Below are 22,932 nucleotides of genomic sequence, written 5' to 3' on the forward strand. Positions count from 1 at the left end.
GAAGCAGCAGCCTGTGGGCTCTGCAGATGGTCCCGTGTATGTGGGCCAGCCCTGTAGCATTGTGTCTTCATGTCAGGAAAACGCATTTCCCCCCTATAAAATCATTCTGAGAAACTTTAAAATTGAGTAGTAGAAGAATTAAGAAAGTGTTCTTTTGTGTAGTTTTTTCCTAAATCCCTCTCATGTTTTATATTTAACTCTAAGCTTCTTAGAAATAGTCATATTTCTAATATAAACTTAATCTTTTGGAGAAAGGGGCTGGATGCACGCTTGTGTTGGGGATATGTGGGAGTACACATTTGTCGACAAGTTCATTTTGCAAAATGGCTTCAGTGAGAAAAACATATAGCAGCTCATTATTTTAAAATGGCAGAGTCTCAGATACAATGTTCTGTGTTTGAAATTTCAGAATCATACTACATAAGCAATTATTAACGTTAGAAATTAAAATTTCATTTGCTTACAGAGCCATTTAAATTTTTGCTAGTGGGCAGGTAATGATTTGACATGCTAATTTTATTTATTGCTGCTATTTTTTGTAACTGGTACATAAACATAAAGGCTATACATATAGGCGAAGAAACGTGTTGTCTACATTATATAATGCTTGTTATTTTAAACATATTTCTCTCCCAAAATAGTTATACATTTATAAACCAAGCTGTTTTGAATTAACAATGCATTATTTTGTCTGTAGTTACTTTTGTCTGCCTAATGCTCAAGTATGATAGTTATAGAATGAAACTATGTTTATAATGATCTTTGTTCTAAGAATTGATAAGCAAAGTCATACCTCATTTGAAATACAGAATTGACAGCATGCTATTTGGCAGCTCTTAGAAAAATTTGGGTTACAATATCAGAGTGGCTAGTACCCCTTCCTATATGGGAAATGAAGGGGAGGTAGAGGAGGGTGTATACTATGCCTGCCATAAGAATCTTGTTGGAAGGCAGCATTGTATAGTAAGTTATCTCAAATCCCAGCAATGGGATCCCTTGCACAAGAAGCTTGTTAATACTAGTAGGCACCCTATGTCTCTCATCCAACTCATATTCAGGTTATACTCTCCAACTCACTCTGGCACTGAGAGTCTGACCATGTATTCTCCATAATATCGCAGGGTAGGATCCTGTGGTAGCCTTTAGTTTCTCAGATAGGAAGCACAATTTATTACACTATTAGAACAGTAAAGACATTGAGAGATTTATTACGTGAAGATCCTGGGCAGGCAGGATAGAAGGCATAATAAGTCAGAGGTGAGCTTCTCCAAACCTGGAGCAGAATGTCGAGTTAGGCAGATTCTGAGTAGTGGTATATATCATGTAGTGGGTTGTGGTTCGTCAGGACGTACGCAAGAGCTGGATGGTTTGTTAAAGGAGAAGGTACGGAAACTCAGCAGGTAAGTTCTTGTGCCGCTAAGTTCTTTTCTATGTCAACTGGATGAACTATGTGTGCATGGCGTACTCCTAAAAACTGAAGCAAGGGCATCTGAGTTCTACTTCTATATGAAAAAGTTAAATTTGAAATCATAATGATTCCAAAGCTACATAAAATTACACACACTCTCTCTCTCACACACACACGCACACACACACACACACACACACACAGAGGCCCTATATCATTCTTATATTTATATAAGCAAATTAGCTAAGAAATAATACTTAAATTTATTAAAATTGTTTTAAATAATTTAACATCCAATGATAAACAGTGATTCAGCCTTTCATTTATTCAGCAGGCACTTATTGAGAGACTATTGGGTACCAAACACCATACTCAGGATAAAGACTTGAATAATTTATGTTGTTTGACCTTGGGAAGCTTATAGTCGAGTGGAGATGAAACAGAATTTATGCATAATTTATATTTCATCTCCTAGTTTTATGGTGCAAATCCTGAAGGCTCTGGGGGATTCAGTAGGACAAAGGCATATGCCTGCTTGGAAATGGTGGGGTTAACCCCAGTGATGGCACCTCTGAGGGACTGGATGATCACAGAGCCATGAGCAGGGTCCTGTGCCATGGGAATGCATAATCTGCTCAGTACCCTCTTTTTTACATAATTTTTTAGGCAATGAATATTTCGTTGGAGAATTTTGTTCACCACTAATGCCAACAAAAATAATATTTTAAATTAAATAGCCATTGGTTAGAATGCATCTTAGTAGTAGATATGAGCAAGGTCCTAGACTCAGTTCCTGGCTTCCAAAGATCTCCAATTTTCCAAAAGAAACAAGTTAACTATACAAAGTTGAAGTATACATCAATAAAGGTCTCATAATTCGACAACATAAAACTCATTACCATTATGCCATGTGTTGCACAGACGCTTTCTAGGCTTGTGTATACTTTGAAAGTAGAAATGGTGTCTTACTGTGAACCGTGTTATAGTTTACACCCTCCCCACCAACAACTACTTGACATGATTTCATGTATTATAACAATCTTTTATAACATTATTTTTTAAAAGTTTCAGCTTATTGTTGACATAGAGTTAACTCTAGATTAACATAGTCAATTCCTTATTGCTGTTAATTTACATTGTTTCTATTTTTCCCTTATCATAACAATTGCAAATAATAAAAAGAATCCTAGTGATGTTTTACAGTTTCATTATTGTTATTTAAAAGGCAGTATTTTTTATTATTTCAATACATGTTATTTTGGTTTTTCGAGACAGGATTTCCCTGTAGCTTTGGAGCCTGTTCTGGAACATGTTCTTGTAGACCAGACTGAACTCCAACTCATAGAGAGGTGTACCACCACCTCCCGGCTATTATTTTGATACTATTTTAAGGTTGTTTTTCTCGGGAAAAAGTTTCATTTATCAGTTAATGGACATCCAAGCTCATTTCATTCCCTACAAGCTGTTAATAGAGCAGCTGAACATGACTGAGCATCTAGATGTGTGGCGGAATGTAGAGCCCTTTGTGCATGGTAGAGCTGGGTCTTTTGATAGATCTCTTTCTAGCTTTTGTAGGGACCTTCAAACTGATTCTCCTGGTGCCTGTGCTAGATTAAGTAAGGGTTTTTCTTTTCCTTTGTTAGTGCCAGCGTTTGTTTATCATTTGGTATTCTGATGGGTGAGATGGAATCTCAAAGTCGTCACAGTTTGCATTTCTCTGATGTCTAATGATTTTAAACATCTTTAACAATGTTATTAGCCATTTTTTTCCCTCAGAATACTCTTAGAAGATCTATGACCCATATTTTTAACTGGGTAGTTTGTTTTCTTGATGTTTATTTTTTAAAAATTGTCTGTTTCCAGTATTAATCATCTTTGGTGATATAGCTTGTAAAAACTTTTCTCCCATTCTGTAGACCACCTCTTCACTTGACAGCTTTCTTTGCTATACAGGAGTATTTTAGTTTCATGAGATCCCCTTATAGAATACTATGTAGGAAGTCTTTATATGTATAGGGAGGGCTATTGTGAATAGGACTATGTCCTATTTTTTTTTCAGTATACTTGTCATAGGTATATAAGAGGGCTACTAATTTTTGCATGTTAATTTCCCACCCTACTATTCTGCTGGAAGTATTTTTCAGATCTAAGAGACTTCGGTAGAGTCCTTAGAGTCTCTTGTGTAAAATTTCTCATCTTTAAAGAGGAGTATTTTGAGTTTTTCTTTTCCTGTTTATATCCCTTTTATTACTTTCTCTTGTCATATTGCTATAGCAAGACTTTAAACACTATATTGAAAGCAGTGAAAAGAGTGGACACCCTTGTTATTTTCCTGCTATTATTAGCAGGTATGCTTTGCTCCAAGTATCATAAAGTTGACTGTTGGTTCATGGTATACAATCTTTACTACATTGAAGTTTATTCTCTTCATTCCTAACCTCTCCATTTCATATTTTATCATGAAATAATATTGAATTTTTGTCAAAGGCCTTTACTGTATCTATTTAGATGGTTGTGTGATTTATATATTTGATGGAATGAACTATATGTATTGATCAATATACATTCTGTCTCTAGAATGAAGCCAACTCGGTCATGATGAGTACTCTTTTTCTGTGACCTTGAATTTTGGTTTGAAAGTTTTATATCTCTGTCTTGCTTTATATTGTTTCTTGTGTAATCTTTTTCTCTGTCAGATTCTAAACTTTGTGAGCAAGAGCAGACCTATTCTGGTTGTCACCTTATTCACATTCAAGGTACAAAAGAAAAAAATTAATGGCCAGTTTTGAGAGAAATGAAACAGGAAGGAATGCATGCTTTAGTTAAAAGATGGACAAAAAATGCTAAAAACTGAAGAACCAACAAAGACTTTGGCTCCATGGACTCTTCTACTTTACAGATTCCCTGAGCGTCATGCTCCTTTAGAGTGTATGCATAATCATGTTGGAGAGGACACTAGTGTGTATTTCTCCTTCTGTAAAGAGGTAACTGAACACCTAAGGAATGAGGCACGTGAATGAGTTTCTTTTCTAGTTAACTTGCTTCAAAGCCAAATCTTGAAATGACTTCCCACTCACTCGGGATAATTAAGATGAAAATAACAATTATATAACCCAGCACTGCAAAAAAGAACCTACCAAGTTTAATGCCTTGGAAGCGGCGTTCACTACAGACACTGTTATTCAGGGAATAATAGCCATATGGGAGAGGTATGCCAAGAAGGAATTTCCCTTTCTAAGCATCTCACAGTTCAACATGTTAGAACCCGAAACTGGAATAAGAGGGAACAAACAAGAGAGGACAGGGAGTGTGTGCTGGGGAGGAGGTGTAAAGTAAACATGAATCATTATCAGTGAAAATAACTTTAGATGCCAAATAATTCCAATCTCAGTTTTTGTGGGGGTTGTCCACCATACACAGTGGCATTTGAAGAGTTCTCTATGAAGACATGTAGGCATGAAATGAAGATGTTTGTCCTTTTAAATGCACTGCTGTTTCAGGGCACAAGGCAGGTGTCGATTAGAATTGTGAAGAGAAAGACAAGAAGGGTCAAGTTTAATCCTCATATGCTCCTTGTTATTACTGGAGGCTCTTTACCTAATCAGTGAATTTTTTTCCTAGAAAATTGGTTGCAAGTTTGCACATATATATGAAAGGAAACCACAACAGAACAGAGAGCAGGTAACTCTGCCTTAGCAATTAGTACACAGTGCACCCGGTATTTCCTAAAACTCTAACTTCACATGCATTACTGTAGCTTCTATGAGTATTATACCAATGTATAGTTATTATATAAAATATGTAGTGTTTTTTCATGAAAAAATATGCATACTGTCAATGTTTCTTAGTATTTTTAAGGATGAAACCCAGTGAAAGTACTGAAAACTATAGGGTACTTATTTATGTAAATAATCTTTTTAGTTGGCATTTATTTACAAAAGTCAATTTCTTTGATGCATTTATCTAATGTTCATTCTTATTTTGATAGTATAACTTGAAAACAACTGTTCTATTGTTCTCTTGGTTGATGTGGGATGTCCTTTTGTATGTTTGTTGCTTTTATTGGTTGGTAAATAAAGCTGTTTCAGCCAATGGCTTGGCAGAGTAAAGCCAGGCAAAAAGTCCAAACAGAGATTATATAGAGAGAGTAGGTGGAGTCAAGGAGATATCATATAGCTGCCAAGGGAGGCAGATGTCATGTAGTCACCCAAGGAGCAAGAGTTGACAAACTGTGAGCCTCGTAGTAAAATGTAAAATAATAGAAATGGGTTAATTTAAAATGTAAAAACTAGCTAAGAATACACATGAGCCATTGGCCAAACAGTGTTGTAGTTAATATAGTTTCTGTACGATTATTTAGGTCTGGGTGGCAGGGAAAAGAATGAGCAGTCTTCGTTTACGAAATGGTGCCCAATGTGGCACATGATTCATATAAGATCTAAAAAAGCTTTAAGAACAAGGGCTTCTAGACCCACAAAAATATGGGAGCCAAGCACAGCTTCTTGATAGCCACATTTCTTTTCTTTTTCTTTTTCTTTCTTTTTTTTTTCCAAATAGGCTCTGTTTGCTGGCTGCAAGCAGAGGCATAACTCCTTAAAAATCAGCTTTCTGGTTCATACTGGCAGCATGAACATCTCTGGTTCTTTCCGGAGGTCTTGCTATGGAGCACTTAGGATCTGTGAAAAGCTTGTTACAAATTGCTTAATGGCAACATAGACCTGTTGCATCCCTTGAGCTGGGGTGGTGAGCATGGCTCTCAGAGGTGGTAAACATGTCTCCACCATGTTGGATGGGGTGGAGCCAACAAGCAGGGTTGCAGAGTTAGTCTTAACCACACCTGCTTAACATTTTATTAAAAACACTCCTGGTCAAAAAATAATTACAAATACACTACAAAGACAAAATCAGACAAAAATAAAACTCCAAATGCATCACAATATGTTTTTAAAATGTATGTAGGCTTGGGAGAGAGAGGAAAAAGAATATAGACAGTTATAGAAAGGAGTAAATAATTTTTAAAAATAAAAGTCTTTAAAGAGACAGTAAAAGTAATATAAAAGAGTATAGATAATAATAGATTAAAGGAGTAAAGATAATAAAATAAATATTAAAAAGTAATAGAGTAAAAAATAAGCCATATAAAGATGAAATATATACAGAGAGCCTGGATTATGAGTATCATTGTGTTTTCTTTGGAATTTTGACCGTTAATGAGCTAACTACAGAGAGATATTTGATTGTGGGAGCTGCTAAGCTAAACCAATGTAAAGGTATCTTGACTTCAAAATTTGAGTCTAAGGATATGATTCTTTGAAAAAGAGGTTCTGCTTTTGTTTCCACAGAAGATAAAAACCTGTGTATTTCTTTGAGGCTTATGTGATTTGGTGAAATAAGATTCCCCTGAATGGTCTCCATGAACCCTAAAAATGTTTTGCTCAACAGAAGGCAGGAAACAGTTTGGAGAAAACAATGCTCAAATTTCCAAAAATGATTCTTATATAGAAATAAATACTTTACAATGGTATGGAGTTTGGTTTATTGGTACAAATTTAAGGTCAATTTTGTTATATGTGTATTTCTACTCTTATTTAAAGTAGTATGTTTATGCAGCTCATTTAAAAATATAATTAAAAATTACATATTAATAGTCACTTAAAATAGTCAAACTTGTAGTCATGTTAGTTAGGTTTTCTAAATATTTAAAGATATATTTCAGTTAGATTATCTTCAATACTTCAAAGACCTACAAAATATGGCATTTAAAATATTTTGAAAACTTAAACATTTCTCTACAGTGAGACATATCTGCTTCTGGCAGATATTCAGAGAGGTTGATGGACACTGAGGAAACTCATTAAGGAATTTGCCTTCAATTGACAAGGCTAGGTATTTGGGTAGGAAACTACTTCTTGCCTGGACTGCTTGATGGTATGCTGTATAAAATGGACGTTCAGGACACACAAAAAAGTGACTGACAAACTGCCAATATAGGCAACACAGCCTTTCAAATTTCCTGCTTCACTGAAAAGTTTGCTAGATATTATGGGCCTATAGCCTGAAGATAGATATCCCATTGTTACAAAAGAACTTTGGGTGATTATTTGGGCAGCAAGATGTCTCTGTCAATTCTAGAGCTTTGGAAGTTGTTTACAATGCACTTTCTGTTTACTTAGGTAATATTATATCCTTCTGGGGTCTTTAAAGAGTTAAAGACAGATAGTTATAATTATAGTTTTTCTTAGTCATAATAGATATAATAGATATATAATAGATATATTATATATCTATATATATAATATATCTATTATATATAGATATATATAGATATATATACATTATATATTATAATATATATAATAGATATATAATAGATATATAAAAATTTAGACTCACAAAGATAAAATAGATGATAATATATTTTCTTCAACTTTGCCAGATACAAATAGACTAAATATTGTAACTGAATTCTTGCTTGATACCTGTTTTGTTATATTTAATTTTACCATGTTTAAGTCAAAGCCTTTCTTTTTAATTTGACAGAAAGGGGAGATGATGTGGGTTGTCCTGTATATGTGTTGCTTTTATTGGTTGATGAATAAAGCTGTTTTGACAAATGGCTTGGCAGAGTAAATCCAGGCAAAAAATTTGAGCAGAGATATAGAGAAAGTATAGGCAGAGTCAAGGAGATGCCATGCTGGGGCCAAATGAGGCAGATGCCATGTAGCCACCCAACAAACAAGAGGTAACAAACCACAAGCCTTGTGATAAAATATAATAGAATAGAAATGGGTGAATTTAAGATGTAAAAAATAGCTAAGAATACCTGTGAGCAGTTGGTCAGACAGTGTTGTTAATATACTATATATGTGATTATTTGGATCTGGGCAGCCAGGAAACAAGCATTCTCCGTTTACACTTGGTATTTTTTTATAGTTGTACATTTTATGTGTATACAATGGTACACTTATGAAGCTCTTTATTTGAAAGGGTATGGGATTTTTTAATTATTAAAAGCGATATTGAAGAATTATGCCCAGTAAGGGAACTGAGGCAAAATGACATTTAGACATACTTACATTCTCATGTAAGTTCCAAATGCCCAAGTCAAAGTTAAGACCCACGTGGCAGCTTTCTGGTTACGTTTCACCTGTGGGCTCCCCTAACAGCAGTTAAGTTGCCATCTCTCTTGGGAAGTTCTACTGATAAAGTGTTCTACTGATAAAGAGCTTGGATGAACATTTTAAACCACACCTGTGAAGTGCTAACAAGTATCACTGAATAACAAATATAGAAGTGCTATTTTAATTTTCAGCTCTGTTTCATGTTTATGATTAATAGTGTTTTCATCATGAGCTGTGTTCTATGAATCCCAGAAACTTGTCACTGTCTGCAAGCATCATGAGCTTTGTTTTATCTTGTGTACCTATGTGCTCCAGGATATATGAACGACTGTTAGGCATATAAGATTATAAACTCTGAATGTCAGGAAGGATGAAGACCTCCTGCGTAACAGTTCTTTCTGAGCACCCCTCGTCCACAGTGCTTATAACCTGAAGTAGCCAAAAAGGGAAAAGTAAAGAGAATGTGGGTTGTGAGATATGAAATTTTGCTTAAAAACATACAGAGTCTCATTTGGGGGCCATGACTTTAAGGATGTGGAATTTGCTCATAAATGTCACTTTGATACTTGTGTTGACCTAACCTTTGTTAGATGGCTTTGTTTCATAAGATGAAATCTTACTTTAATTACTGAGGCAAAGAAGTTATTGTCTTGCTTGCATCGTGCGTTGTAGGCTGTGCTGAGGTTGGAGGTGAGGGAGGAGCAGCCTTTATTCATTTTCTTCTCTCGGAGGACATTTTCTGGGAAGCTTATTACAGGACAGTCACAGGTGGCCAAAGGTGTCGTAGAGGAAAGGACATTGCCGTCAGCACAGGGAACTAGGGGCATTATTTCATAGAAATTCACGTTCATCAACAGTTGAGCGTTTTCCTGCTCTCATCAATGCCTCTCGCCCATCAGATGTAGATAAAAATAAAATGGTGGCAATTTAAATAGAGTTGCAGCAACAATATTTTAGCACATAGCAAGTCGCGTTTGTTAATTTTATTCATTGAAGATACTATTTATACTATGTGTTTCCTGTAGCGTTCATGGTAAATAAAGGCTGCATAGCTCCCCTTTAAAAGCAATTTAAAAGGCTTTGAAGTGTAGTCCTTCATCAAAGAGTCTTTAATAAAATTCAAAAATATATTTTAAGCATACTAAAAAAATAGCATAATACATTCATATGTGCTTTGCACTAAAAACATTTAACGTAACGTTTTGCCTTACTAGATCCTAATTTAAAAGGTCCCATTTCCATAGTTACAAGTTCCTTTTATTTCTTTTTTTAAGCTGTGTAGTAGGTCTAGCCATGCAGCCTTGTCATCTCCCAGGGTTGTTTCATTCCATCCATAAAACTCATTCTCTCATTCCACTCTTAGAGACATTCTGTCCTTTGATCCCGGCCAGCTTTCTGCTCGCTAGTCCTTTCTGTGTGTTCCTTACCCAATCAGGATAGTTTCTGTGGCCCAATATTCAGCCAGTCTTTATAAACATCTGAATCAACCCTCTTCACTTCTGTCATGGGACTGTGGCGTCCTGAGGAAGCTACTCCTTCGCTCAGAGATCGTCCTAAGTGTGATTCCAGTAAAATATTCTTCCTTGCCTCTGACTACTGTCTGCTTACACGTGAGTTTCAGCGTAGAGTCTGCTACCCTCAACAGTTGTAACCTTCTTGGTGTCAGTCAGTATCTCTGCTAAAGGTTTCCTGGCCACTGGGCTGTCCTCTCCTAATTACAAACTCTAAGTGGACGGGCCTAGTTCATCATCACAGTCCTACTCATCGAGAATAATTCATAAACACATGAAGCATCTGGTGATAAGCCAGGGAAGAAACAAACCTCACGATGGATGCGTTTTAAACATACATAGACTCCAAAACACTGTGGGCTGGGGGAAGTCCTTACCAACTCTTCAAACTGTTTTCGGACCCTCCGCCGCAGTCTTGTACAAAGCCATCGATTTTGTGTCATTAAAACCTGTCAGAAACAGAGATGTATAATCTATAAGGCTCTGTCTATTCAGAAGATAGAAAAAGAAACAGAAGCAGCTGAGAAGTCAGCAAAGGGCCTGCTCTATCTGGTATAGGTGATGGAATCACCAGACCATATAAGTGGCTTATGAGTTCATCTTCTTGATGCAATATCTCCTGACATTTCTTAGAATTTGGGAAGTAATACAGTTCTCCAGGTCCTCATCTCAGCACCCTGGATTTCTCTCCTGGATTCTGTTTTTACCTATTCTTTAGGTTGTTTAATTAACAGTGGTAATAAAACAGCAGCACACTGCCATAATTTTTATTTTTAGTGGTTAAATCATGGTAGTTTTAAGAACATTTGTCATCAATTCTTAATTCTCGGAGGTGATAAAAAAAAGGAGGTATTAAAATGCTTGTTTGAAAATTCCCATTAGACCTCTGCAAGGTCATGTTTTCTCCCTAAGATCACCATGCATTGTTATTATATTTTCATTAATGATCCAGGTAGGGGTTAGCAAAATGAAGTTGAATGAATGGCAGAAGTAATTTTTGTAATTTCTTAATATACAAAAAGTTATAGAAAGTAATACATTTTTAACAAAAGAAAACATAGGCTTTTTACCACCACTAATTATGTTCCACAGCTTCAAAGGGAAAACATGACCTTTTTCTGGCAAAACCTAAAATAATACTAGGACTACTTTTTTCCAAAAGGGATATATCTCCCAAAGTAGGTGGGAATGAGGCAGTAAATAAATGTTGTTGAATGGATGGGACAGAGTTGTTAGTAATTTTCCATGAAGCCACTATCTAAGGATGCATAGGAAATGTTGGTTCTAAACAGAATAATTACTCACTGTCTCTCACACATGAGCTTGATAAGACCTTTCTGCTCTATCGCCATGTTTGATACTGATTTCAAGTATGTTGACATTATAGATAACTGCCTTCTTTGCATTTAAACCACACCCCCACTAGCCAATCCCAGTATTCAACACTGTGTATGCCATAAATCGGCGCTGGGATGAAAAATGAAAGGCTGGTTAAGAACAGTTTTGTTCATTTCCTTGGGAGAGTTTGTCCTCACTGAAGAGCAGTGAGATCACCAGACTATAGAGCAAGTGAGGAAAAGGTCACTGCTAGTAGGGTCATCAATTTTTTATGGCGAACAGCGTTAGTGGGAAATGAGTAGTTCAGCTATAGAAGGATGGGCTGTGTTAGGTGGTGTTTTATATTCAGGTGCTTTTGTAATCTGTAATTGCATATGAACTTTCTGTCAACAGTCCCCGATGTTTTAATTGAGAAATGAAACAAAACCTAAAGTTCTAGGTCAGGATGTCTTTTCTATGCAAGGCCGCGGTGCTTTTCAAATGTGGGAGGATTACCAGGATATAAAAGTGTTTACCAAAATTCGAGTATTAGAATCCGTGGTGTTCTGTTTATCAAGCAATGAGGTCACAGACAGCATTTTATTCTTTTCTTTCAGTGAGTTTATAGAAATGATTTGTTATTTAAAAGCATTTATCTAAGCTCATCCCTAACATACATTGAGTGTGATGATAATGATATGGCAGTAAATAACATGCATTAGCTGCCCCAAGTAACTCGCATTGATATGCATCAATTCACATCTTCAGAATTCAGTTCCTGTCATCTCCTTTAGAAGTTGCTCCTCCCTACTGAGGTGCGTGCACACACACACACACACACACACACACACATGCATGCACATGTGCTCATGTGTACACGTACACAAATGTGTGTGTTCATTTTTGAAATTGTTTTTATTCTTTGAGAATGTCATAGATACAAAATATTTTGATTATATACATCCCCCATCCCTCCTGTACCTATAGCCCCAGATCCAGATTCATGCCCCCCCCCCACCTTGCCACCCACTCTCCATTCTGAACCCTCTTTGTTAGTCTTGCTTTTACAGCCATAGACATTTTATAGGTGAATCATGATTTCTTGACACAATTTATTATTTCAACATATTTTTCTTTGTAGTCCACAGTTTGCACTTTAATCATTATTATTTTTGTGTTTTATTATGCCTTTAAAATGCAGCTACCCTTTCGTTAGTGTTTTTCAGATGACTAAAAAGAAGTATGTGTCTCACCATGGGGGTAGCTTATTATGATTCATTTGAACAGGCTGAAGTAGTAATATAATGTTGATATTTAAGGATAATTAAATTGTTTATGTAAAATAAGATGAGAAGTTAAATATTTAATGAGAGAATTCGCCCAACCATTTGACAGTTAAGGAAGGAAAGAGGATGATGAGGAAAAGCAGTGATTTTTAATTGCTAGGGGAAGGAAAAATAATTGAGTTTTCAAAGGACAAAGAAATAGCAATATCATATCTAAAATCAGTATTCTATTTAAATTAAAACTTTATTATTTTTAATTATTTCTTTTCTTTTTAAAAACTAGACATTTTTCTTCCCTTTTCTCCCTTCAACCCATCCCATATACCCCTCTTTGCTCTCTCTCAAATATACAGCCTCTTTTTTCATTAATTATTGTTACACACACACATAGACACACGCACACATACACACATGGTTAATCATATTTATAGCTGTATTCCCATTGCCTATGCCAGTCTCTTCAAGTGAGTGACTTGTAAAGTTGTTGAGTAAATGCATGGACCCATAAAACAAAGGGAGGAAAGTAGGGTGTGGAGCACCTTTAATCAATTTTGCTGTAGTTCTGTTGTTTTGTCCTTTAGGTATCTCTTATGAGTGGACTGTTACAGCTTCATTTTAATTGTAGGAAAGAAACATAATCATTTGCTTTGGGAAAGACCAGGGATTAGTTTTGGAGAGAGAGAAAACAACCCACTAAGGCATCTAGGAGCCACTCTGGATTTCTCTTTCTATGAAGGACAGCACAGTAGGCTTTGAAAAGATCTTTTCAGAAAATAGTGATCCAAGTGTCTTTTCTTCTTTGAAGTCAGTAATCACTGTTTCCTGCTGGCTTCGCTATCTAGCTTGCTTACATGTATATTAGAACATATTTGATCAACAGGCCCATCATTCCCCAGTAAGAAGTAAGTACCCACTGGGCAGTTCTCTGTTTCCTCTAAGTAACTGGTATCTCGCATGCTTCTTCTATTTACTATAACCTTTGGCTTGATTGCCGTGCTTGGGACACTTAGGTGTGGCCAAAAGTACAGAATGATGTAGCTTAAATGATAATAACTTTAGGCAGATGGAGCTGAATGCAGCCACCTGCCCAGAGACCCACAGACACACAGACACACAGACACACAGACAAGCTGCATGTGGCTTCTCCAGGGCTGAATTTCATAGATTTTTTTCCTAGTTACTTAGTAATTAAAATTTTTAAATTTTTTCATTTAAGCTTTTTGAAACGTTGTCATTAGAATACACTAGTAGGAGTTACCACTTTCTTCCTAGCATTCAAGGTGTGATCTTGTACCACTTGAAGGAGAGTTGTCTCCCTCCTTGCCCCACGTCCAAGGGGTCAGGCCATGTTGAAACAAGCGTAGTCAGTGGTGGAACTGATGCTCAGACACAGCCTCATGTTCTGTGGGGTATTTTAAAGGTGGCAGGCTGCAGAGAGTTATACAAAAGCAAGAGCAATGCTGGACTTAGCTTAGTTGCTGCTTCTCACGGCCATGCAGTTGGTGTACTTATCCTTTGTTTCTTAGTTTTACAACGTGAAAAATATGGTGATTAGCCTAAGCGATGGTCCTGTTATTTGAAGTCATGCAAAAGCATTCTTTTTGATCATTGAAGGCCCAATGAGACAGCTTAGAGCTCTGCTCAAATTGTAGCCCTCACCCACCTAGGAATGAACATCCACTAGGCGTCTCTGGCATTTTCTCTCAGGCCTTTGGTCTGACATCAAGATTTTAGAAATCATTCGTTTTGTTTGTTTTTTGTTTTTTTTTTAATCACTAAAATGCATACCTTCAGTGTTAAAGTAGTCCACAGGAATTTATATTTTTTTGAAACTGAGTTGGCTATAATGTCTTTTTAATCCATTAAAAATCAGTTTAAAAGGATGTTAGTGTATCTTTCACTTCTAAATTCACAGCTCACTAATACTTTGGTAGGCAATACCAGAGGGTGACTAATCTGTTTATGAAGTTGAGGGAAGGCTTCTATGCCTAATCCTTGTTTGTATATGAGCAGTGACTGTTCCCTTCATTTGACTTATTATAGTTTATAAAAGGAGGCTTCTCTAGATGAATTTTTTTTTAAATCATTGACGGGAAGTGTTCTCTCTGTGAACAATTAGTTCTTTCAGGCAAGTTTTTTTTTCCCCATCAAATTATCTACTTATGTCAGAGCAGATGGTTTCCATCCCGAAGCTCCTTTTGCTTCTCAAGGGAGACTATAGATGTAGGAAGGAGCAGAAAGCGCTCTCTTGGAAAGAACCCTGGAAGGTGTGGAACACAGGGGAAGCCTGGCATCCCCCACCCGGCTTAGTCCTATAGAGCCTGATGCAAAGATTGTTTCAGGGAGTCCCAGATGGTAATGGGTTGATAATGAACTTTGTGTGGCTGTTTCTATTCTGTCTCTGTCTCTCTGTCTCTCTGTCTCTGTCTCTCTCTCTCTCTCTGTAGTGTGTGTGTGTGTGTGTGTGTGTGTGTGTGTGTGTGTTGTTTGTGCATGTGGAGGGTGAGTGGTTGGAGGCCAAGGGAGGAGGATAACAAGTGAGCTCCATGTCACCGGTCTTCTGGATCCTCTTGAGAGAGGATCTCTCACTGACCTCAAGGTTGTGTTTTCATTAGGTTGGGCATATAGCAACCCCCAGTGATCTCCCTGTCTACCCCCAAGGCCCTAGGCTGTTGTTACAGGTTCACGGCCCTGCCCAGTGTTTTCACATGGATGCTTGGGATCCAGGTACAGGTCCTCACGTACACTGTGAACTTTCTTCCCCACTGGACCGTTTCCAGCACCCTGTGTGTTGATTAAGCAGACTTGTTGGAGTGCTGCCAGCACTAATGACTGCACTGTGGTTGTCTCAAAAGCAAGTTCCCTCACAGTGAATGCTGGTCATAGGCTTCAGACATGTATCTGCAAGAGGAGATTTCAAAGCCTGCCCAAAATTTGGAAGCCCCAGCCAAGACTAATAGTAAATGATAAAACACATTTCTCAGGATCCTGCCCAAGACTTAACTAAACTAAAAAATAAATTTGTTTTTCTAAAAATCCTGTGGATAGTAATTTTAAAGTTCTTTAGACGTCCCCCTGTAAGGGAATCCATGACCTTGTGTACAGTTGTTTCTGTATTCTGCTGCCTGTGTGTTCCAAAGGCAAACCACAGGCTGGTGAGGACGGGAATCTTGTTCTTGTTCTGTGTGCTGCACTGCGGAGCCCTCACAACACTGTACATGAATGACTGAATTAGTTATGGCTGTGATCAGCTTCCTAGGATAAACCAAGCACAACCTCTGACATCTTGTAGGACTAATTATATTTTAATGTGGCTGTGTTTATATTTTAAATCGAGACCCAGGGGTGAAAGGCTAGCTCATTACTGACAGCCTGTTTGGGCACTAGGCATCCTCCTTCTCTAAGTTATCAGCCTGTGGTGGCCCATTGCGTTCGGGCAGGGACCTCAGCATGGTGACTAGATATTAATCTGTATTAGAGCCATCACTTCTCCCTGTTGAGAGGACACAGTGCAGACTGATACTGTTGCTTTCACTGATGTTTATGGGTTTAAGTGAAAATTGCCAGTGAAATAGTTTTTAATCTGGCAAGTTTCTACTATTCTCCTGAGAATTAACATGTTAAGAAGGTGTTTAGAGGTCTTGGTGTGTGTCATTTCTAACGGTACTGAAATCAGTTTTGGAAAGTTTCAGGTTCTCCTTTAAAATCACTTGCATTTTGTTGTTATCGATGTCATGTTTGTAACTTTAGTGTTGTATGTCCTTACACGTGTTTTGTTGAACCAGAACTTCTTGGATATCACAGGAGTTTGATCATTGTAATGACGCCATTTCTTTAATGTGCTGGATTCATAAGGATGGCTTGGGATCTTTTCTTGTAGCATAAACGAAAGCACAATTACCAGTGTGTTCAAACTTAAAGAGAAAAATTTGCCACGGGTTCAATATTTAAGGTATTACATATTTGTTATGTAATAATTTGTTGCATGGAGCGAAGCAAGCCAAAATAACCATTTGGTGGGGATTCGAAGTTTGGCTAAGCTATTTCACAATATTCCCTTAGATAGAGATAGTTCATTCTATAACGTTCGGGGAAGTTCCAAGATGGCCCAAACGCAGTTATTAAAATAGCACGTGGTTAGTTTGCTGTTAGCGCCCGAGGGCAGTCGCAGGATGAATTCTCAGGCCTTGAAGAGCAGCCCTGGGCTTGCACGAGCATCCATTTTTAATAGTCCTAGAGCAGACAGACAGCAGGTAGCTCTGAATCCCAGAGAAGGAGCTTTGCTGAGTGAGCTAGTGATTTAAATGTAATGAAATGTGTAGTTCTGGTCATCTTAAAAGAGAAACATCAACTGTTTGTTTCTGATTATTAGCAACGAGGAAAATTCTGTTTCTGCTTCGATGGTTCATGTTCTGTTTGTTCTGTTTTGTTTTGTCTTTGTATTTCAGCAGCCCTTGATGTGTAGTCCGCCAAAGGAAAAATATAATTTTTATTTTATTTTAGAATGTGGGGATTTTCTTGAACAGTTTTGAAAGGCTGACCTATAAAAACAGGGATTTGCTTTCTTCGGAGTAATCCAGATGGAGGGAGGCAGGTCAATGGAGATAGGCCACACTGGGAGAGAATCTTTTAGCAAGACAAACGATAACCTGGATGTACAGTGACTGAGTTACCATGGAGATTGAGTAGGGCTTGTTCCATCCTGGTCAGTTTTAAAAAGAGTTTAGAACCTGTCTGGCAGGCTCTAGGTAGGAGAGAAGGACCTCCTACTAAATCAACAGCAAATGCCACTTCCCAGGGCAAACATCTGTAAATGTAACTCACTCTCTGTTCTTGATCTCATTTATGGAGTGTGATGCCTGCTGTGGTGGTAGATTGTGCTAAGTATCAAATTGATAGCGGAGTGCTGCTGGGAAGATTTAACCTATTCCTCCTTTTCTTTCTAGTAAGATTTTAATTTCAATTGTAACGTGATTATGTTCATGACAGTGTTGCTGGGCCTTCTTTTTTTCTTTTTTATTTGGGGGGGGGATGGGATCTTTGGGGAAGTACCCATTCTTCCCACCAGTGTTGAATGCCTGCAAAGGGCAGTGTGACCATTTCATCATATCAGTTGGCCCTCGTTTCATTCTTTTATCCTTTGATTTCTGCAGTTCATTGACTCTAACAATAGACAGTGGTCAGTTAGGAAGTATTAACCCATTAGAAACAAATAGCCACAGATTATTGTGGAAAGGACAAAATATATAAATTCTATTTTATCATAAGGTTACAATTAATTCCCAAGGATAAAGCATGTCGGTTGAAGAACCCTGCACTTGCCAGTTGGTTTGTAGCTAAATCGAGACTTGTTACAACATACTTTCGAGTATGACATGGCTGAACCTTCATCTGGCCAATTTAACACATTTTTATTTTAGGAACAGGCTGAGCAACTTGTCTCTGTTGGTGTGCAATTAGATCAGCTGCCCTTAGGAAAGTAATAGCTAAAAAAGATAAGAGCTGGTATAAATGAGGAACAAGTATCACCATGCTTTCCTCATAACTACTTTGCAACCTAGAGCATTTTTCTTCGTCTGTCCATGTTTCTCTATGTATTCGTTTCCATTTTAGATGTTATTATTTTATGGGTATTAGGGCAGTCCAATCTACATAAATAGACTCAAGGCAGCACCACTCTGAACCCGACTTCTCATAGCCTTGCATCCTACCTGGAGTTTTTTATATTATAATCTCTAATATATACTTAAGTAGTGAACTGCCATCAAAGTTAATGTTTTTCTCTAAATATCTATAAGTATCTATTTATTTTTCATCATTTCTTTTTGAGAATATCTACCTTGGGCATGTTGACAATCAGAGAACTCACATTATCATCAGGTGTCACATAGACAGCTACAGTGAAGGTCACAGCTCTCCAATGGCCTTGCTATTTAAGGTCAGATAAGTTATTTAGGCTTAAAAACTAGTCTTTCTTGCTTTTAGCATATTTTTTTTAAGTGGTAGAAAATCAAAACTGCACAGGGAATTTACCAAACTGGATATTTTCCAATCATTGACGATTTATAATTAGAACAGACGAAGTGCAAATCAGAGCCTAAAGGTGGGAAGACCGATTATGCAGCCCAGACTGCAGATTAAGAATTCTACATTCTACTAAATCCGTTTTAACGTCCTGCATTTTTTCACATTGGATTTGTATATGGGAGGTGTCGTTGTAGCAATTTAATAGAGTATAAAATAAGCTCTCTCTGTACTCCAGGCGTTTAGCGTGTGGAAAGGAAGTCTGATGAGTGTTTTGCCCTGGAGAACTCACTTGGGGTGCTGCTTTGGGGAAAAGATAATAAAGTCTGTTGTTTGTATTAAGGTGCTACCTTATAATATCTGGGAGGGAAACTTTCCATGGAAAATTAAAGTAGAATTAAAGTCACCATCCCCCCCAGGGGTTCTGTGGCCCTGAAGCAAAGGGGAGATATAGCAACTTATATTGTACCTTTAAAGCCATAGCAACTGAGCTGTAATGGAGGGCAAGCAGATTTCAGGCTCTACTTTTCCCTGACTGGAACAACAAGAATGCATTGAGTAACACTTTTGTTCTGCTTCATTTATAGCAACTCGCCTGTTCTTGGTGGGGAGTAGATAATAATTGAGAAGGGTTTTGAGATCTCTATAAACTCTTTGCTGGAACATTCCATGTAGCCTTTTAGAAGTATCTGGGATACCCAGAACCAAACGACAGTCACTGGTCCTCCATATACTGAGTACAGTGCTTCTACCGAGTCACCCCAGTCATCAGAATAAACACTCCTCAAGTATAATAATTAAGAGTTCATGCCCCCAAATGGTATGAGGTGGTGATGTTTATGAATGATTTCTCTATTAGAAGAGAGCAGCAGCATCTGTAAATGAAAAGTGATTGTGAGGTTGTACATTTGTGGGCAGCATTGGGTGCAATTAGCCCCCTGTATAATTGAAGCTGCCTGCTCTCTGAAATGAAATATTGAACCAAGGCCCTCATTGCACATGGAAGGAAATGCAAGACAGGGATGGATCTGTGTTTTTAATATCGCTGATGCTATTGGCTTAGACATGTTCCATTTGTTGGGTCTGTTTTGCAAGCCTAAATTTGAGCCCAGAGACTTTCTCCATATAAATGTCTCAAGAATTGCAGTCACACATCCATCACCTTTTTTTTTTCTTTTGAATTACAAAGATAACCTTAAGATAGGCGCCTTCTACTGGGCAGTGCGATACATACATAGAAAGGGTGAGCCTCCTTAGTGATGGAATCAGCCAGTGCCCAAGAGAAAAGTAATAGGCAGAAAGGGTAGAGCTGATGAAAAAATTGATTCTTTTCCAAAACGTGGTATGTTTTTTATGAAGCAGGCATCAGCTCAAAGAGAAATATTTTTTTTTTCAACTGAAAAGAGACTGGCAGTGAGGGAAGGAAAAGGTATATAAAGGACCAGGGGGATAAGCATGTGTCTTATTCTCACGCCATCTCAGGCAATGGGGAAGTTGAGAAGCATTCCATCTGTGGTACTTCGGATGTTTCCCTGAAGCTGGCAGAAGTGAACACTTTAATGCTAATAGTGGACTTTCCTTTTCCTTTCTTCAGCGCACCTGTACCCTCCACACATCATTGTCTTTTCCATTGCAAACAGTGTGTTGTTGTTTTTTTTTTTTTCAGGTTTGCCAAAGATGCAAGTCATTAGGAACTACACTGGGACCCCACCCCCAGCTCTCCACGAAGGACCACCATTGCATATCCAGGCGGGAGACACTGTGGAACTGCTGAGAGGCGATGCACACAGTGCATTTTGGCAGGTACTACTCAGACGATAACCATTCTGATCTAAAGGGTGATTGACTATTGAATACAAAATAAAACTCTTGCCTTTAAAAGCTGATTGTACACTTCACCTTCGGAAACCTTACATGCATTGGTAGGGTTATTTATTAAACTTCCCCCATGTTGGCCATGAGTGTTTTAACACTAAAGAAAAACAGTGTCACTGCTGTGAGTCATAATTACCATTTTTATTAAAAATTCATACATGGCTGGAACGTTTTCCCAAACCTAGTACCTGTGGGTATGACCCAGCATGCATAACTTTCATATATTAAGAGTTCAATCCATGGAAGACACCTGACTGACTTGCCAGTGGCCATGCGGGGCCCTGTTTGACTGTTTCATACCCACACATGGTACCTGAAACATTTTAGAGACCCTCTAGGCATTATTCAGAAATATATGAAGTGTAAGAAGTAATTGATTTTGTTGATATTTGCTGGTGATAAAACCTCTCTTTGCTAAGAAGATTTGATTTAGGTATTTTTGTTGAGGAAAAACATGGTCTAGCGTTAAGATTTCATATAGCTGGCTAACAGAACGTTGTGGTTTGTTAAGAGGGCCTGTGTTTTCTATATATGTAGAAGTATTTACCAATAAAGTTGAAGAACATGTTACCTATCTGCTGTAGTTGAGGATAATGGGGAAGGGGTTGAGATTAATTAGGAAGGGTGGCATGTGAATGAAATTTGTTCATGGCCAAAGGAAAAGGACGCAGAGAAGGACCATGGGACAAACTTGCACTGTGCACATGAAACTGTGCACATGAAAGTGTTTATTTGAACGGTTTCACTGTTCTCTTGTCACTTCAGAGTGACCTAACACTTATCACCTCCATCCTCTCAATGGCTTTCTCGAAATCCCAACATTTTCCCCAAGTATTTATTCTCTCATTCACCATCCTTCCCAGAATAGGAAGAGAGAAAAGAAACAAATTAAATATTTCAACTCTTAAATCCTTCCACCTAAACACAAAACAGCTTCGTTTGTACCCACAAGGTCCCCTTATTCAAGACTCCTTTCTGTTTGAATTTTCTGTCCTAAATTTTCTTTCTTTTTTTAAATTGATTTTTATTGAGCTCTAAATTTTTCTCTGCTTTCTTCCCTGACTCTCCCCTCCCATTTAACCCTCCTCCAAGGTCCCCATGCTTTCAATTTACTCAGGATATCTTGTCTTTTTCTACTTCCCATGTAGATTCCATCCATGTATGTCTCTCTTAGTGTCCTCATTGCTGTCTAAGTTCTCTGGGATTGTGTCTTAAATTTTCAACTTTGTCCACTGGCATCTCTTCTATAGCATGTTTCTGTGTGCACTTTCCTCGTGTTTCAAAATATGTAACTCAACACTTGGTGTCGTTTGTTCTTTTGGGTTCCCTCATTCCCTCACCCTCTGTCTCTTCCACTCAAAGCTGAACTCACTGGGGAAGCAGTGTGTGCTCAGTCTTCTCTGTTCTTGTTCTACTCACCATCTGGAACCCTAAAAGGTCTACACCTAACTTGTATCAATAGTGCCACTTAGGAAAAATAGGAGCTTTGAGGTATATGATAAACCATACATATTTGAAGTGTATAATTTGATAACTTTGGATGTACATGTGTTTGTGTGGTGAGACCACTATGATCAAGGTAATAAACACATTCACCCATCTCAGGTATGTTTCATGTTCATTGATGATGTTCTTCTGGCTTTCACTCCATGCTAATGGAGACCATAGGAAAACAACCTGTATCCCATTCTATCACCTGCTGCTTTAGTCTCCTGAGAAAGGGTCTTTCAGTGAACCTGGCACTCAGCCAGCAGCTGGTGAGTCACTTGTCTCCCCCCTCCCACAGTGCTGTGGTTACAGGTGTACATGACCGTGTCCTGCTTGCTACACGGGTTGGGAGTATTTGAGCTCAGGTCCACATGCGTGTGTAACAAGTGTTCTTTCCCCCTGGGCCACCTCTCCAGCCTACAGTTACTGTTCTCTGTATTGAGTTTCTATCCTGTACCTACCCCATTCTCAGTTAGGCTTAGAGTTTTCTTTATCGTATCCTATCAGAGGTTTTATATTAACGACTCTGTTTGCTTCATCCTTTCTGGTCTAGATGCCTTTAAGTTCTTTTTCGTACCTTGTGGCAATGGCTATAATATCTGTAAGGTGTTAGGTACAAGTGATGATAAGTGTATCATGGCTGTATTTCTGATCCGAGGGAAAGCATCAAGTTCTTTACTACTGAGTGTGATGTTACCTGGGCTGTAGGACATTTTATTTAAAGTGCAAAGTAAATTTCTTTATGAGTAAGAAGCTGACAGCCCTTATCTGATTTTTCTTCAGTGAGTTAAGATAGCTGGCCTTTTTTATAAGAATCTGTACATTTTATCTGTCATTAAATTTAATGGCCTGATGGTTATAATATTAACTATTGATTTAGTATCTCGAGTCTGTAGTGGTGA

At 37.8% G+C, this 22,932-nt stretch overlaps 1 protein-coding gene across 1 annotated transcript in view; it reads left to right on the forward strand.

The window, feature by feature from the left end:
• Vav3 (vav guanine nucleotide exchange factor 3) overlaps nucleotides 1-22,932 on the forward strand; it is a 315,752-nt gene that overhangs the window by 239,261 nt on the left and 53,559 nt on the right. The window contains exon 20 of the mRNA XM_038311226.1: nucleotides 20,334-20,470. Coding sequence (XP_038167154.1) covers nucleotides 20,334-20,470 — 137 coding nt within the window. The remainder of the gene's footprint in view (nucleotides 1-20,333; nucleotides 20,471-22,932) is intronic.

This window comes from Arvicola amphibius, chromosome 14 (genome assembly GCF_903992535.2).
Source record: "Arvicola amphibius chromosome 14, mArvAmp1.2, whole genome shotgun sequence".
NCBI classification, from domain to species: Eukaryota; Metazoa; Chordata; class Mammalia; order Rodentia; family Cricetidae; genus Arvicola; species Arvicola amphibius.